This window comes from Podarcis raffonei, chromosome 5 (assembly GCF_027172205.1).
Source record: "Podarcis raffonei isolate rPodRaf1 chromosome 5, rPodRaf1.pri, whole genome shotgun sequence".
Classification (NCBI taxonomy): Eukaryota; Metazoa; Chordata; class Lepidosauria; order Squamata; family Lacertidae; genus Podarcis; species Podarcis raffonei.
The window spans coordinates 84,093,631-84,112,893 of NC_070606.1; the positions used below are offsets into that span (position 1 = coordinate 84,093,631).

A 19,263-nucleotide genomic window follows, 5' to 3' on the forward strand; every position below is an offset into this window, starting at 1 on the left:
CCCACCATTAGTTTTGCCCCTCCTTAAATCTCCTAGCCATCAACAAACCACACAATAACCCACCTATTAGCTTCTAGCACTTAGAATAAAATAATACTTGTATCATAGCAGAATGAATGCTAGCATGCCAAGGCACAGTTTATTCCCTCTTGTTCCACATGCAAGATCAATAGATTATAAACCAGGCATTGGCAAACTCGGCCCTCCAGATGTTTTTGGGACTACAACTTCCATCATCCCTGACCACTGATCCTGTTAGCTAGGGATGATGGGAGTTGTAGTCCCAAAACATCTTGAGGGCCGAGTTTGCCTATGCCTGTTATAAACCATCTAAAGATTTGAAAGGATTTTCAAAGCCACTGCTTTTCAATAGAATTAGCTGCCGTATAAGTTTTTGGGAGGTGGGGAAGATTTAATAGAACTGGATTAACAGAGAAGATGCAGGAGAAAAAGTTAACACAAGGATCCACAGAAAGGAGAGGAAGTCAAAGGGGATTTTTGGATATTGTCTTATTTATTTTCTCTATGATTGTAAATTTGAAAACCCAAATAAACCTATTGAAGAGAGAGAGAGAATGCTCATTGACCGTTGGGAGGGTCAGGGAACAGTGGAGTGAATGGAATGGGTGATTTTAGAAGCGTCCATGGCTAGCGTCCTGAACTGGAGCACTCCATACAACACCATTTTGTTGCCAGTTCTGCTTCTTATTTTTTATTCCTAAAACACCTGATCTGTTAGATCAATACTGATACTGTATTAGCAACATGATAACAGTCCATCAGCACAGGCCCCTAAACTTCAAGTGAGATCTGGAATAGTGCATCTTCTACTGGCTGGCTGGCATTGCTGATTCCAAGAGCTAGGGTTGCCATATTTCAAAACATTTAATGCCTGACACCCACCAGTTTTTTTAGGAAGACCCCAAACTTGTTGAGGCTTTTTGGGGATCAAAAAAAGAGTGATTTTTAGCTTTTGGAGCTGTTTTCAATGCTTTTTCCATCGCATTGCCATGCATCCAGGTTTTCCCTGACATTTTGCTAATCTGACAAAATTCCTCCAACACCATTTTTACACCCCAAAACCAAGACATGCCAGGAATTTTCCTGACATATGGCAAGCCTACCAAGAACACTCACCTGACTGATCTGGACTTCTCCTTTATTTGTTTCATTTACTTTTTCTGTTTATTTTATTTTACTTTCTTGCATATCTTTTATTTTATTTCAGTGATATATATAAGTCTCTAGTCCCCATTTGTTTGTTTTCTTCCTCAGACATTGATTACCCAAATAAGCAAAAAGTCAACTGATCCTGGGACGAACCGGCTTTTGCATTAGGATTTACATGCAAGAACTTACTTGGAGTAAAAGGAGGGTAATTCAAGCTGTTCACTGGGCAGCCATTTTTTGATCCTTTGACAAAATTGGATATTTCATTCATGTCCTAGAAGGATATATTTGCATAAATGCATGAGTATATGGCGTCTGTTAAATCATCATCTTTATTTATCTGATTTTTTTAAGCAGGAGTGAATAATGGGTGGCCATGCAGCTGTGGCAGGACTGCAAATCCAAACACCCCCCAGCCAGCATGGCCAATGGTTAGGGAAGAGGGGAGTTATGGTCCAAAAACATCTGGAGAGACAAAGAAATCTTAAAAACTATTCAGTAATCTTTTATTTTATTTTAAAAAAACAGCTCTCTCCAAAAGCAAGAGGGCAATTTTACTGAACATTTTCTTCTTTTTTTGTGACAGCTGCCATTTTCTCCACCTTGCCTTTAAATAAAGCTATGGTTGGGATAAAAATGACAGCAGAATTTCTGCTGAAAACACAGAATTTCTTCTGGAAAGAAAATAAAACTTAAGATGCCAGGGACCCTCAATGGTGGGGAAGGGGCAAGTTGGTGCCCCGATATACAGTGAAGAATTTTGAGAGGCTGTCTTTACTGAGTGGTAGATGGGATTCCTTCTCAAAACATTAGTGTCCAAATTATACGCATAGTACAGTACTTACAATCCACAGTCCATCATAGGGGACCTGATTGTGAAAATCACTGCACTCCTTAGTCCACCATTCATCAGCAGCAGGATTTGAATAATCAGGGAAAACTGTTAATCCTGGCCACACCTGCAGATAAGAAATGGCATACAACAGTATATATATTTGAAATGGATTTGGAGCTTTGGGCAAATAATTTCTGCAATTTAAAATACATGGTGTCTCCAGCCTATCAGCCTTCACAAGAAGGCTCTACACACAAGCCAGAACTTAAGGTTTGAGCAACTGAAGTGGAAGAAAGGGCTCTGTCACCCTAGCATAACAGATCCAATTTATTAAAAAGAATCAGACTTATTGAACTTTGCAAAGCTTTAAAAATGTAGATGAATGAATGGCTAATGGGAAGACAAACACCTCACAAGGAAACCAGGATGAATGTGTATGGTCATATAACTGTCCCACAAACAAATGAGAACAAATGCTCTATACAAACTAGAGATAACCTAACACTGGATAAGCTTTGTGCAAGCAAATCAGGCTGGGGAGGGTGGGATATAAATAAATTTTATTATTATTATTATTATTATTATTATTATTATTATTATATTATTATTATTATTATTATTATTATTATTATTATTATTATTATGAACCCTCAAAAAATAGGTCTTCTATAGCGGTCCATAAACTGGAACCAACATAAGGTAAAGGTAAAGGCACCCCTGACCATTAGGTCCAGTCGTGGCCAACTCTGGGGTTGCAGAGCTCATCTCGCTTTATTGGCCGAGGGAGCCGGTGTACAGCTTCCAGGTCATGTGGCCAGCATGACTAAGCTGCTTCTGGCAAACCAGAGCAGCGCACGGAAATGCCGTTTACCTTCCCGTCAGAGCGGTACCTATTTATCTACTTGCATTTTGACGTGCTTTTGAACTGCTAGGTTGGCAGAAGCAGGGACCGAGCAACGGGAACTCATCCCATTGCAGGGATTTGAACCGCCGACCTTCTGATTGGCAAGTCCTAGGCTCTGTGGTTTAACTCACAGCGCCACCCGCGCCACCAACATAGAAAGTGTAAAATCTTAAGAGCAAAACAAATGAAGTCTTTCATCTTTCAGATGAGGAGTAACTGAACAAAAGGCAATCTTTTTCTGATGCTTAGATGTGAGAACCATTGCTTATCAACCCATGGGGCAGGATGTTGCAAGGGACACACCCCTCCTGCTTAAAAAACAAAACCAGAATAACCTCAAAATCATTAGTGTGTAGGGAAAGGAGTTGGAGGTGTGTGTTCTTTCACCAATTTTTATTCATTTTCCCCATTTCCTAAAATACAGCTCCAAAAGGACTTTCATTCAAAGCTCACATGTGTCTCATACATTTAAGGAATACTTAAAGCACTTCACTTTCTCCCAAAGAATCCTGGGAACTATGATTTGCTAAGGTTTCTGGGAATTGTAGCTTTGTGTGGGGTAAACTACTGGCTCCATGATTCTTTGGGAGAAGCCATGTTCTTTATATGTGCTTTAAAGCTATTGTGTGGATGTGACCGTATATAGACTCCTCTTATTTGCTTATTTATAATGATACTAGCAGCATCCTTGTACTCTATGAATTCTAAGAAACAAAACAAAAAGAATCAGTGTTGTTTTGAAAGGTTCCCTCCACCATCTTGATTCAACATAGCATCTAATTGTATCAATACATAGAAGAAAACCTGTTCCTTGATCTCTGGAACCAGTATGCAAAATTTGGTTACAGTATCAGAAGAGTGTCCAAATGCACAGTAAACAAACAACTTTCCAAAATATATGGTAGATGTGTATCTCGCTTTAATCTGCAAAGAACAATATTCCCCATGAAGGCTAAAAAATAATAAAGAATGCAGGCACTGGAAATGTTGGTAACATTATAGAATGAAAGGGACTTGCATACATATGTAGTGTGACTATCTGAAAAATAAACCCTTTGGGGGAAAGATATTAAAAGTAGTCAGGGAAAGGACACGTTATAGATTAAACTGACAGTCTAGATACTATTTTAGTGAGCAAAGCCATAGGTCTGCAAGGAAAGAATAGAAACATCTCAGACATTTACTTGAGCTTAGCCCTTTATTGCTCTTCTTAAATCCTCATTCATTTCAATATGGTCAACTGTGTGGGAGGGGTTGTTGTTGTTGTTGTTGTTATTATTATTATTATTATTATTATTATTATTATTATTAGCATCTTTTTGTTTCTATACTGTAAACTGCCCTGTGATCTTTGGATGAAAGGCAGTATATGAATTTAAATAATAATAGCAACAAGAAAGAACCTCCAAGAGGATTAAGCTACAGGTTTGTAAAAGCAGCTACTTACCTCTCCAAGAAGGGGAGTCACTCCATCTGATTCATTGACCCACACTTTCATCTGATTACCATTTTCATAGGCCATATATGGAGTATTATTACGGAGACCATTAATAGAAATGGCAGGATCCTGAAAAATTAGGAACAGAAAATATTATCCCCTCACAAACTGTACAGAATCAATAGTTTCCAATAATATTTAACCCCCCAAAAAATATCAAAAATCAATGAAATAGTAAAACGCGCTGAAAATTACCAGTATTATGACATATTTCTGTCCATTGTTATGAAGGTCTTGAACCAGCTCAGGGAGGCCTGCAAACTTTATTTTATCATAAGTGAAATCTTTTTTGTCTTCCATGTAATCAATATCAGTGTACTGAACATCCTAAAAGAAAATGGAAATCGCTGTAAGTACAAAAACATATTGAAACTTTGAAATTGTTCCAGTCTCGTATTCGCCCTTTACAATGGACACAATGTATTATATTGGAAAGGATGTTGTACTGCCTAACAGTGACAAAAATGTTACCACTCTTCTGTTCCTTATCAGAAATCTGAGCATATGGGGCCAAAAAGTTCCCCAACGTTTCACAAGATAACTTACCAAGTTTGTATATGCATACCAAGGTAAGTTACCATGTATAAAATGCAGGAAATTATGCACTGTGTAGGAAAAATGGATAGAGAACAGTTTCTCTCCTTCTCTCCCAACACTAGAACTCATCATTCAATGAAGCTAGATTTCAGAGGATCCAGGGCAGGCAAGAGAAATAACTTCTTCACAGAGCTTGTAGTTAAACTATGGGATTTGCTCTCGCAAGACGTAGTGATGGACACCAGGGCACAATTCCACAAGCCTGCCCCCTCACATATGCAACATGGACAAGTAGACACAACAGCCATGGCAGAAGACTGTGGGGAAGGATAATTAGGTCTGAAGCACAGGGCAATGCTGCCTGGCAACAGCAGAGACACCTGCTTGGGATGCAGCCGCTCACACCACCCTCCAAAAACCCCGTTTGGGGGATTTACGCTGAACCTGCCAGTCGAGATATGGCCAGCAGGTAAGTGCATTGGCCAGCAGGAGGCCAGAATTAAACACACCCACCCAGCCAGCACAGCACAAAGCTTGCTCTTCCAGTTGTATCTACAGTGGTACCTTGGTTTACGAACTTAATCTGTTCCGGAAGTCTGTTCTTAAAGCAAAGCATTCTTAAACCAAGGGGTGCTTTCCCATAGCAGCGGGGGACTCAATTTACAAATGGAACACACCCAACAGGAAGTGAAACATGTTCTTATTCCAAGGCAAAGTTCACAAACCAAAACACCTACTTCCGGGTTTGCAGCGTTCTTAATCCAAGTTGTTCATAAACTAAGCTGTTCTTAAACCAAGATACCACTATATTCATCTTAGTCCAGAAATAATGTTTTATGGGTAAGAACTCGTAAGTGAGCTCCCTTCCCTTTCCCACACAAGTAATGTGCTTCTTTTTTATGTCATCTTCAGAATAGCACAGTGATTAGCATGTTGCATTAGGACGGGTAAACTAGGATTCCAATCCCCAATCAGCAAAGCAGCTCAGTGCACTAGTCACTAACTCTCATCTGCATACTATCCCTTGCTTTTTCCTGTGGGACTAATTGCAGTCGTTAACAGGCGTCAACAGGTTTACCATACCCATTGAGTCAATCACCCATCTCCTACTACCCTACTGAGAAAAACCCCACCCCACCCTCCCACTATATATAAGGGTCTGGTGTCTTCTGTTTAAGTGTATCTGAAGAAGTGTGCATGTACACGAAAGCTTATACCAAGAACAAACTCAGTTGGTCTCTAAGGTGCTTTATGGGGTTTCTGAAAAGGTAATATGGGTGATAACCACACAGGATGCCCTGAGCATCTTGAAGAAAGGTAGGACATAAATACCGGTACATTTAGAAAACTGGTGCGATGTTCCTTCTGCCCTGGTATGAACTTTAACCAAGATTTACAAAACTCCCTTCTCAACCTGGTTTCAAACTCGAGTTAAAAACTGCTCTGTTTAGCAAGAATTTCACTGTGGATGTAACACAATATTATGATCAATGCTGAAAAGAGTAAGGCAGAGGAATTTGCACTAGGAAAAAATGGGGGTGGGGGAAATGTGTGCTTGAGAGCATGGGCTGCTCCCAATTTTTAAGCAACCAATGATGGAATCTTACAATCCTACCATGAGTCCACATGTAATAAGATCATTTTTCTATAAAGTGGCTTGTTCATATTTGGTATATAATTTTACTCAGGCTGCTTCCCATCCCCAAGCTTAGAAAGGCAAATTCAGAAACTTAAATGGCTTCCAACTGTGCAGTTCATGCATGTAAAGCCCAAATAAGAACCATTCACTGTGTGTTATATAATTCATCCCCACCCCGCAACTTCCATTACTATGGCAACTTACGGTATGGCTGTATTTTATGTGATTTACTCCCTAATATACATGAAAAGTAAAGCGGGTTGATGAAAAGTGGACTTCAAGAAGTCGAAAAAGAAAGAATCATCACAGGCATCCCCGTCCATTAGCGTTACATAGAAACCTGGTTCTCCCAAAACCCAAAATCTTTAATCATAGCAAGAAAATACATTTTCACAAACTAATTCAACAGACTTGTCAGCAAGGGCAGCTGTTCTTTGCAATAACTAAAGATTCTCAGGTGTAAGGGAAATTAGCACCTGTTCTCGTTTTAGTTCTTCAGCCTCCAGGAAGACATACTTCCTACCAGGCTCCCAGTAGGGAAAACTCTTTCAAAAATGACATCCTTGATTTTGCCATCTCCACATTCTTTTGATTTGCTTGCTCAACTTAGAAAACTTTATTGAAGACGTTTCAGACTCTAGGCTGCATTCAGATTTGGGCTTTAGTTTTTCTGCTTAGTAATGCTAGCACTTCTGCCCCAATTCCTAATGTTCCTTTTGCACTGCAATACCTGTTGCGTTACAGAATGGTGGCTTCTGGATTGATATGCCATATCACACTAAATTATAAGCATTTGGAAAGAACTGCATGCCGGGATACCACCTCAAATTTTGTCACATGAAATTAACACCCAAAATTCCCATGATTTTTTGAGCTGGCGGGGTTGCAAATGGATTTTTGGAAACATTTGACATGGAAAATCGTGTGAAAACTCTGTTAGATTCCACTAGACTACCAGAAGTAGCTTTTATGTTGTGTGAAAGATTACATAAAATGCAGAAATGAGCAAGTAAGGAATAAAGTGTAGTCTAGTTTGCATGTTCAGACCCAGAGACCTCCCCTCTAAATACACACTTGACTCAAATTTTAGTTTGGTTTTTAGCAGAATTTAGGCCACAACTTTATTGATTACAGAAAGTGACTGGTTGCATAGGCTCTGGTTCGACTAGCTCCCTGCACCGTGGCAGGTAGCGCTGACCCAGGGATCCAGCACAGGTCAGCCAAGGGTGAACACCTGGATAAGTGGAAAGCCAGGAACAGGCTAACTCCGCCACCCAAATGTCCCCCTGGACTCAGGCATGGGCACAACCCCCTCTCAGGGGTTGAAAAAACCATCGAGTCCCTGGATTCCTTTAATGGAATACCCTTCACATGGGGTGGTGAGAGCGTTCTCCCATCCCTATCACCTGAACCAGAGCCTATCCACAACCTTACAATGATTTGCTACGCGGCAGGCAAAACCCAAATGGCACCAGCCAATCAACCAAGTAGGGAAAATTTCTGCTGTGCCCCTGTCCCAATGACAGACGACACACGACGGCATAGCAAGGTCAGTCGCAAAATACCCTAAATATAGGGAGAGGTGGGCTGGTGTTCCGTTTGCATGAGCCAAAAGAGGAAGCTCTGGGTCACGTGCAAGGGATTAAATAGGTCCCTCAAACCATTTAGTCTGCACCCCATTGGCCAGATTACACCCAGCAATGGCGTATCTACCAATCGGGTGTTGTGGCTATCCAATAGACCCACCCACAACCAGGAGGTCAGTCTCCTGGTTTCACCGCAACACGTGCCCTCTTTTAGGGAGGACACAATTTCCCAACTAAGAAACAATACTTCTGCTATTGCAGAGGCAGTGAACCTCCAGATATAGACCTCCAGGGCTCTTTAGCTGGGGACTATACCTAATTTATACCCCTCACTAGTTTTGGTCGCTTCATACAGTGGTGCTTTTCTGTGGGATGTAATCCATTGGAGCAGTCAAATACAACATTCCTTGTTTCTCTAGAGTGGACACGGCCAGGGGGATGTTACTCCAGTCAGTATAACTTCCTGTTCCACTGGCCTGGAGTGTCCTCCCTCTGCATGTGACCAGGGAGATGGGCAAGACCCTGGCTGACTCCATAAAAGAGCAGAGCCACGCAGCCCTCTCTCTTTCTTGATGCTATGCTGCTCTCCAGCAGCCATTTTGTTCTCTTAATGTATTATGCTGTCTGCTGGCTCTCAGTCAGCAGCACATGGGCTCAATCCCCATATGGGGTTAACTCACACTATGTTCTGCAACTACAAGCTAAAGTCTGCCTTCAGGGATCATACTGTGAACTGAATGTGAGCAAACCTCTTGTTACTTTTAAGGAAAGACGCTTGTGTCTTTATTCTTTTAAGAGGGTTCAAAGGGGACACTAGGAATAATCCAGCCTGATCAAGCCAGACTGGATTGCTTAACTTTGTTGTTGTTGTTTAGTCGTTTAGTCGTGTCCGACTCCTCGTGACCTCATGGACCAGAGCACGCCAGGCACTCCTCTCTTCCACTGCCTCCTGCAGTTTGGTCAAACTCATGCTGGTAGCTTCGAGAACACTGTCCAACCATCTCGTCCTCTGTCGTCCCCTTCTCCTTGTGCCCTCAATCTTTCCCAACATCAGGGTCTTTTCCAGGGAGTCTTCTCTTCTCGTGAGGTGGCCAAAGTATTGGCGCCTCAGCTTCAGGATCTGTCCTTCCAGTGAGCACCCAGGGCTGATTTCCTTAAGAATGGATCAGTTTGATCTTCTTGCAGTCCATGGGACTCTCAAGAGTCTCCTCCAGCACCATAATTCAAAAGCATCAATTCTTCAGTGATCAGCCTTCTTTATGGTCCAGCTCTCACTTCCATACATCACTAATCTAAAGAGATTCAAACGAGTCTGCAAACTAGCTTCCTGATGTATTGAGGGGAATCTGCTCTGCTACATGACTCATTAGTGTGAGTGAAGGGAGGATAATATTGAATCAATATATCCTCTTCTACTATCCTTAACACCCCCACATTTTTCTGGGGATGTAATGTAAACATGCCTTCTTGCTTGCCCTAGGCAGAGCATGAACAGAGGTGTATTGGGAGGGATTATAGAGAAATCCCTGGTCTTGGCTTAACCAGAAAGTAATCTGCTGAACAAAGGTAAGTCAAATCCATTGCTCTGCCCACTTCTTCTACCTACTTGTGACATTCAGTCCCCAGAAAAAGGTTTTCCATGGGGAGATATGGCTCTCAGGCTAAAAGTGTTCTCCACCATGGGCCTGTTGTAATTCTAGCTAAAGATATCTCCAAGTTCACAGAATCAACATTCAAAGAACAAATTTCAAGTTACTCAAAATTTATGCCACTCCTGTCGGGCCATTTGTCAGTCGCTGTGAGTTATACCCATCGGATATAATAAGTCTATTAATATTTACATAGTTATTCAGCTCCATTCATATATTCTGCTAGTGGCACGGGACCTGCTTCCCCAAGCCAAGATCACATTACAATAATAGCATGCGTATGAATAAAGGGCAAATTTCCCAACTGATCAGACCTATTATGCTTACATATGGTATGCCAGCTTCCCGATTCCTTTCAATCGCGGCTCTCAGGTCAGCAATGTCCGTGTAGCCCCAGCGACAGATCTGGAACCCAAGATTCCAGTAGGCAGGCATTCGTGGAAGTCCTATCAGCTGCAAGTTTAAGACATGAAAAGAAGATAAAAGGTAGTTTTTGCATCACTGTATTTCTAAATGAAAGCAAGTTTAGTGGAAGATGGGCAAAAAAACCCCAGTCTGCCCAAATTTGGTAATGGGGGCTTTTCCCTTCCAAATAGGCTGTTGTCTTCAGATAATCTGTCTACCATTGATTCTTATACCATTGTTTGGACTACAGTGGGGTGAGTAGGAGGAGCTGGGGTTGGAATGGGACTATTAGCAGTGTCAGCCAGGAGCAATCTCGCTTAGTTTGAACTACTGTTACTCTAAGGAAGACATTAGATTTGAACACATAAACAAGATAAAAGGGGAAGAAATCAAGGAAAGGGAAAGGGAGCGTAGTATAAAATCCAAAGAGCACAGGAGTAGTTAATTTGAAAATCATTTACTGCGTCCTGGAGTCTTTGGTTTGTTGTTTCTTTTGTCTTCAAGGGCATAATTAAAGGCATTTATCGCACATGGGCGTGTTCAGTTTTGGCTCAAAGAAAGGGAATATGCATAAAAATAATGATTAATGCATCGTTTGACTAAAAGTAACACTGCCCCTGCAAACTGCTTTTCACAGATACACAAGCAGTTTACCATCGCTAATGGTAAAATCTTGCATGCCACAGAAGCATACCGAGAGATATTCTTGAACAACTTGCTCTGGAGTATTTCCCAAGAAGACATAGAAATCTAGAATCCCACCAATTGTTCTGTATGTAACAGCTGGAACAGGTTGGAGAGCAAAATCTGCCAGGGGAAGAAAAAGCATATTAAGGTGAGCTAAAACAAAAGCATTCTCCTTTGCTATACTGGCGGGATCAAATTGCAATGTGAGGGAGATGATAGCACACCTGTGAGTAATGTCTTATTTCTGAATTGTTGGGTCACATCATGCATGGGAATCACTTCACTATCAATCTGTGCCCTGCAGTTCTTTGTATTTAGAGTTCATGATTAACAGAAAGTGATCCATGACTATAATTCACAACTGCATTACATTTTCACTATGCAAACCTGCTGGCCTACAAATGTTGTTGAACTCCAACTCCCTTCAGCCCCAGCCAATAATGTACTCCAATAATACAGTATATGAATGACACAATGTTGTGGGAGGATAATGTAAATAACTGGAGAGAGTTCATAAATGCTTGTGCTGTTTCAATATGGTAAAGACCAAACAGGTTTCCCAGAAAGGCTGCTGGGAAATTCATGTGGGCAGTTTAAAATAATAATACTTTATACAGTGGACACTCGGGTTGCAAACATGATCTGTGTGGGAAGCACGTTCGCAACCCGCAATGCCGTATCTGCACATGCGCGGGTCGCAAAGCGTGATTTAGTGCTTCTGTGCATGCACAAAGCACGATTTAGCACTTCTGCGCATGTGCAAGTGCCAAAACCTGGAAGTAAGCCGTTCTGGTACTTTCAGGTTAGGCACAGTGCGCAACCCAAAATTGCGCAACCCGAAGCATCCGTAACCCGAGGTATGACTGCATTTTGAGTTTTTCCAACACTTTTGAAGAACTTCAGTCTTCTCTTCCCCTGAGGTATATTCTGTGAAATTAACTCCCCAGCTTCGCCATGTAGGAATTTTGGATGCAACGGTGAATCCAGTTTCAATATTGTTGAAGCTTGGCTCCTACTCCTCCCAATCTTCCTCTCTTAAGCCAGTGCTTCCTTTCGTCCACCACCATGAGCTAACAACATAATTTCATTGGGCACAAAGTAATCTAAGATTTCTCAGAAGAGAGCTTTTGGGGAAAGCGAATTTTGCCTTCCCCACACACCATTATACCACCCACGTGTGAAGAATTTGGGGAGGCCAATTTGTAAAACTTGAACATTCTGAGACTTTTCTGGATTCCTTATCTGCCCACAAAATACATGGGGGACCTCCTTGGCAAGTTTATATAATCAGATGTCAAAGAAATAAACAACCATCTGACTTTTAGAAGACATCTGAAGGCAGCCCTGTTTAGGGAAGCTTTTAATATTTGATGAATCGTTGTATTTTAATATTCTGCTGGAAGCCACCCAGAGTGGCTGGGGAAACCCAGCCAGATGGGCAGAGTATAAACAAATTATTATTATTATTATTATTATTATTATTATTATTATTATTAACCACTTTGCTTTTCTCTAACGTATTCTGTAGCAAATACAATGATTTATTGATTTAATAAATCACAGATTCAATTTTAATCCAATGGCTATTTTTATATCTGATATTTTCCAGGTGACAAAAATCCTGAAATTGCTGCAATTGCTTTACTCATGATAGCCAAGAGTGTCATTTAAGAATGATAATTTCTAAGGTGTCAGAGGCATCTTTCCATATGTAAAATAATGCAGGAGAACAGGAAGCTCCCTGATTGAAAGCACGATGAGAAGCATAATCACATTCATAATCCTTACCCATGGCATTGCTGTTCATAAAGAATACACCAAAGGAATGTCCACTGCCATCTTCCAGGCATAAGAAGAAAGTCTGCGCACCATACAGGTTGTGCATCTCCTTTGGGAGGGGGAAATAGCAATTTAAAATGTGCAGAGCCCATATGCATGTCATGAATCTTCAAAACCTCTTTGGAAATGCAGTTTAAAAGGCTTTATAAAATCTGCCCAGCAAAATGAGATGACTGAACTAAATTTTGTTCCCTAGGATTCACATCCCTAATACTATCAGTATCATTTATCTTGGTAATCCAGCATAAAATCTTGGTTTACTGTTTTGAGCGGAGGGCCATCTAGTTGACACAGATGTATTGAAATTTAGTCCAGGGCCAAAACGAATTAAATGAGCTCATTTTTATCAAGTTGGCTTAATTCAGCTGTATTAAAGGTCATGGTTAAGTTGACCAGTAAATTTCCATTCAGGTGGTGTCCCTTTTTAATGCCCCTGTTTATTTAGAACCAGCTTTTTAAGAGCACATATGGGGAAGGTTCTACAGGCTCAATTCCTGCTGTTAAAGGCATGAGTTTGGGGTCAGTTGAAAGCTGTCAATTATAAATTAAGTTCTGATTCTTATGCTCATTTCTGACGTGGGGAAATCAGTAAATAGTTCTTTTGAGCCCTCATCATCTTGAATTTGGTCCACCTGAAGAAGTACATTGGGGCTGTATCTAACACCATACTCCATTTCACAGAAGACTCTTTGACCTTGGTGATGGGGCTTTTTGAATGGAAGATAATTTTGGCAAACTCCTATTTTTCTTACACTAGTGGTTTCTAAACTCCTCCTTGCCCAACGGATTACTTGGAAATTGTTGTGGGTCTTGGCAGACCACTTACTTGTTTTGTTCTGTGAGAACGTGCTATAGTTGATAAATCATTGCTAATTCTGATCAGACAACTAAAATTGTGTTGTGGTCTTTCCTCTTGCAATGGGCATAAACCTCAGCATTCCAGAAGTCAAGAATTTTCTTTGAACAATTGGTAGCAATGTCAGGTCTGGATAATTTATGCTCTTAGGCAGTTTCTTTGAGAGGCAGTTTCAGTGATAAACACATGTTTGAGCAGAAACTGGCAGTTTCTTCATAATACATAGACATATGGCTCAGAATGCCATATGAGGCATTCAATCCTATTAAAATCATGAGTAAGAATTCTAGTCAAAATATTTCAGACACAATTCCTTTCATGGGTAATATTGAAAGCTTAGACTTCACCTCAAAATAAGCAAGAGATTTGGAGGCATTGCTAATAGTGCCCTTTAACAACTGTAACTTCCATCCGATTATAGGAAGAGATGTTTTCACATTTCAAACACATTTGCTCCATTTGCATGTCTGATTCATCTTTCATCTTGTAATAAAACGTTTTATTTGTCCCTTACTCCAATAGGTGCAGCATCCCGAGTGAAAATGGGCCACGTTTTCCAGTTAAAATCATGCCGGTACTGCCTGTGGATCTGTTCTCCGATACCATAAACATTCCAGCTTGGCAGTCTGATGGAGAGCTGCAGGAACTGGTCAGAATACACAAGCGGTCCTATACTGGTGTCAAACCTGTTTGAAGAGGGACAAGAACATAAGTGGAGCCTGGGACCTCATGGTAAAGTATGGGTAAGAAATCTACCGAATAAATAAAGTGCCTAAATATTTTCAAAAGTAGGCCTATGTACATCCTATTAAGGGACCAGACATCTCTTCCCCTCTGAAACAAAAATTAAAGAATGTACAAGATGCCAGGGAAATTCTTTAACTCGGGGCTCTAGCAGCTGATCTCTAGCAATACCTTAACTCCTGTACCATCAGCACTCTGGGTCTTCTGGAAGTCACACATCCTAAACCTTAAAGAAAAGAGTGCCTTCTAGGATGCAGTTCCAGCTTGAAAAGTATCAGCTGACACGCCAGCTTGATTCTTGGTAGCTGATTCCCCAAGCCAACAGGAACTTACCAGGCTCTATAGAGGCCTTGCCTTCACATCAGCTCGACAGTCTAAGCAACTTGCCTTAAGTGTGAGGACTCTGCCTGCTTTCCTACTTTCTCTGTTGAACTGCTGCCTCAGAGCATGATCCCTACTATCATTTGTTGGTGCTGATGCTGACCTTGAAAGCCCTAAATGGCCTCTGTTCAGTATATCTGAAGGAGAGCCTCCACCCCCATCTTTCTACCCGGACACTGAGGTCCAGTGCCGAGGGCCTTCTGGCGGTTCCCTCGCTGCGAGAAGCCAAGTTACAGGGAACCAGGCAGAGGGCCTTCTCAGTAGTGGCACCCGCCATGTGGAATGCCCTCCCACCAGATGTCAAAGAGAACAACAACTACCAGACTTTTAGAGGACATCTGAAGGCAGCCCTGTTTAGGGAAGCTTTTAATGTTTGATGCATTGCTGTATTTTAATATTTTGTTGGAAGCTGCCCAGAGTGGCTGGGGAAGCCTAGCCAGATGGGCGGGGTATAAATAAATCATCATCATCATCATAATCATCATCATCATTTGACCTTGCATCTACTTCCAGTCCCTCCAACCTTCTACTGCTACCTCAGATATTGATTTTCTGCTTGTCCCCCACCCCTTTTCATTTCTTTTACTCCACTTCTGACTGCTTCTCTGACCCTTTTCTGCCTGATCTGGTAGCTGACCTCCTACCTGCCTGTGGTCCCATTTGTTTTCCTTCTGTTCCTTGCCTGCCCATGCCTGATGAAGAACCACAGTTGCATCCTGAACCCAAGGACTGACTGACTGGCTGCAGTCAGCATTGGTCAAGATAATGCAAACATCATACACTACCAGGCTGGCTGTGCAGTGCCCTTGAAGAGCTTCTTTCACATTTCTACAAGGAATGATGAGAAGTTCCTAGCGTCTTTCCGACCAGGCTACGACATGTTCCTGTATGAACTGACATCTGTCTTGGAATATATTGAACATAAGGAAGTGAGTGGCTTCTCATCTGGATAGCATCCAGATGGGAATGAGTTTTCCCATCCTCTTCTCCTCCTCCTCCTCCTCAGCACCAAATTGAATGTGTCTCACTCACTTGCTTGTGCCATCTGTGAGAACTGTATCATCTCAAATTGCATGCAGAGGTTGCAGTGTGTTCCTCATATGAAAATGGTCCCAAATAAAAAATATATGATAACAAAAAGAGCAAACTTTTTCTTTCTTTGTCTCATGCGGAGGTCATTTTTACATACCTTCTGACATTTCACTGATTTGTAACATCCCCAAATTTATAAACTTTGAAATGGCTTCACATGATTAAACAAAGTATCTTCTGTCCATTTGTAGTAAGGACAAAAGAGAATAGCGTCGGATATGCACATATGGAGAAAAGACAATGTGAAATGTGATATAGATCTAGCTTTCTTGGTCTAAAAAGGAATGCATGTAAGTGTATACATCCACAAGCAGCAATTCCTGTTTCAAGCCACGTCCAAATCTCTGATAAAGCTGCATATCAAACAAACAAAAAAAACCCTGCACTTTAAAAAGATAGTGTTAAAGAGGCTAAAATCTCACAAGAGGTACTAACCAGAAGAAATCTCTCAAACACGGAACTACTGCTATTTAATTCCTCTTGTAAAAAAAAATAAATAGCTGTAAGCTATTGTTCTCATGAATTCTCAATTGGACTGTGTAATCTGCTTCTGGCTTTTGTTAGCTATACAAAGCAGGTGTCTTGCACCTGCCTCCCAAATACATAGAACTTCAGAACTTTAAATTCCACAGCTCTATAGTCTAGAATTGTTTTCACTGTAATAGGTTGTGCTGAAGCCAGCTCCAAAGCTAGGAGAGGTAACTAATTAATTGTCTTTTGTTTGTCACGATAATGGTGACCTCAAAAGGGCACAGTCGTGCTTCAGCCCTGTTTTTAATTTTTGCTGCTACATGAGAGTTTATCAAGAATGGAATATATATTTTCTCTTTCCCTGTTACCTATCCCCACAACTGAGAGTTTCCAGACTATAATTTTCTTAGGTTATGAATGCACAGCTTTTGTCCAGCTGTTACAGAGGTTCCAGACACCCAAACTCTGATTAGAACATCAATTGTGAGGGAAACGAATTATTCCAACATTCGATCTCCAATGCATGTGCATAGGTTCTGACGTTTTAAAAATGTGTTAATATTTTACTGCTTTCTCTTCAACTGCTAGTTTCAAATGACTGAGCTACTCTTAAAATGATTTAATATTCGCTAGCTTATAAATAATCATATATATTTAGTGGGAATAATAAAAAAGTTTCCCTGAATGACATCTTGCCCACTAATTCTGTCACCCAATAAATGTACAACCATGGTGGACTGCTAAATTTGCCACAGGGTGAAGTCTCAGTGCATGCAGAGCAATGGCAAGGTCTGACAGGTCCGATTAAGCACTTTGATGTGGGCCCCAGAATAACTGCTCACTCTAGAACATTTCCCAGAATCCTTTTCAACAAGCTAACTTCCCCTAGCTAATGTGCAGGGTTCACACAAGAGTTTTATAAATGTGGAAAAAATGTGGGAAAGGTTTCATTTATCGAGAAATATTGAGATCCACTGCCTTATTACATTCTTTTATGTTATGGTATTAATTTTATGGGGTAGTGGGGGGCAGGCATGGAAGGGACAATTAATGAACAGTTGATTGCAATGTTACTTATACTAAAAATTAAAAGGTGACTTACAGGACGTTGTTAGTGCTCATCCTGATGATACGGATGCTGAAAGGATTCTCAGTTATTTCAACTCTGTAGTTTGTATTTGTTGCTTTAGGTCCTTGAAAGGGTGAAACATTTGGATGGGGGACTTCATATCTCTTATTATCAGGATCTGTAATCTATTTTAAAAATGAAACAATTAAAACAAAGTTCATGGGGAACCCAGAATTAACTTCTACTTATTGAATACCATCTTTCCCTCATCACAATGCATTCCAAATCAGTGGTATGCATGCTACATGTTTAATGAACATAATTAATTGTGTTAAGACTGCTGTACAGTTAAACACTGTATTCATTAGCCAACTCTCTGCAGCTGTAGTTAATGAGTCCATGCAAATTTCCTGATACACTGCGTGTTCTTCAGACTCATTCATTAAAAACACATTTTTATCAATTTCATCCCATTAGCATAAACTGAATGGAAATAATTGTTTTTCTGACCAACACGTTTTCACTAACCAATTTTTTTTTAAAAAAGGTGTGTTTCAATATGTCTGCGATAAAATCGAAAGAAGTAGGAGACTTTCATGCTCCACTTCCGCTACCTCAAACCTTTACAATGATGACTCTCAATCAGCTTATAAAATCACAGAATTGTAGAGTTTAAGGGTCATTTGATCCAACCCGCTTAAATTCGGGGGACATACACGACCAGACCTGTCAATATTTGGGGGGAGGAGTACAAGGGAGTACTGCTCCAATGGAATTGGAACAAGCAGAGTGCTTTGACTCATTTTGTTTTTGGAAAGTATCAGTCTTGGCAAGCCCTTGAAGAACAAGAGGCATGAAACCAAACAAGCACCAATCTAACAAACTTCTTTGTGAGAAATGAAAACTCATCTTTCAGTATGGGAAGTTTCACTAGTTAACATTCTGTCTGCCAGACATTTTGATACATGTGTGTGATCCCTGATTTATTTCTGCAGTATTGATTGAAAGAAAGTTTCCCCGCCTGTGCCTTATATTTACCAAAGCAAAGCATATTTTACGCATTTTTTGGCCCTCTTTGGCAGGTACAAAAGACCCAGGACATTTTGTTGAACTCCTATGTGTGGTCTAATTTCTAATCTTGGCCCCACCTGCAGTATACATTTAAAGCAGAATCATACCACTTTAAGCAGTTGTGGCTTCCCTCAAAATTCCTGGGAAATGTAGTTTGTTAAGGGTGATAAGAGTTTTTAGAAGACCCCTGTTCCCCTCCCAGGGACGCGGGTTTGCCGATCAGAAGGTTGGCGGTTCGAATCCCTGCAATGGGGTGAGCTCCCGTTGCTCGGTCCCTGCTCCTGCCAACCTAGCAGTTCAAAAGCACATCAAAGTGCAAGTAGATAAATAGGTACCGCTCCGGCGGAAAGGTAAACGGCGTTTCCGTGCGCTGCTCTGGTTCGCCAGAAGTGGCTTAGTCATGCTGGCCACATGACCCAGAAGCTGTACGCCGGCTCCCTCGGCCAATAAAGCGAGATGAGCGCCGCAACCCCAGAGTCGGCCACGACTGGACCTAATGGTCAGGGGTCCCTTTACCTTTACCTTATTCCCCTCCCAGAGCTGCAGTTCTCAGAGTGGTTTAACAGGCAATCCCTATGCCTAGGGAATTCTGGGAAATGTAGCTCCATTGGTGCAGATGTCCAGGGTTTCATAAGAGGAACTGTCTCATCCTAAGTAGAGATGAACCTGGGGCCTTCTGGATACAAAACAAATGTTGTACCACTGAGCTATGGGTCTTCTTCTATCTTGAACTCTCCTCCATTGAAGATACCTGGGCAATCTAAGGATTAGCTGCTCACTGCTGGAGATGCTCAGCTAATCACTGCTTTTGTCACCATCGGGAAATCTCA

The 19,263-nt window shown here is 41.1% G+C and overlaps 1 protein-coding gene across 1 annotated transcript in view; it reads right to left on the reverse strand.

The window, feature by feature from the left end:
• Window positions 1-19,263, reverse strand: part of SI (sucrase-isomaltase) — a 129,432-nt gene that overhangs the window by 97,364 nt on the left and 12,805 nt on the right. Inside the window, exons 6-14 of the mRNA XM_053390436.1 lie at window positions 17,396-17,547; window positions 14,120-14,291; window positions 12,699-12,798; window positions 10,918-11,030; window positions 10,146-10,271; window positions 4,603-4,734; window positions 4,357-4,476; window positions 2,016-2,129; window positions 1,360-1,444 (exon numbers count right to left, since the gene is read on the reverse strand). Of these exons, the coding sequence (XP_053246411.1) occupies window positions 1,360-1,444; window positions 2,016-2,129; window positions 4,357-4,476; window positions 4,603-4,734; window positions 10,146-10,271; window positions 10,918-11,030; window positions 12,699-12,798; window positions 14,120-14,291; window positions 17,396-17,547 (1,114 nt within the window). The remainder of the gene's footprint in view (window positions 1-1,359; window positions 1,445-2,015; window positions 2,130-4,356; window positions 4,477-4,602; window positions 4,735-10,145; window positions 10,272-10,917; window positions 11,031-12,698; window positions 12,799-14,119; window positions 14,292-17,395; window positions 17,548-19,263) is intronic.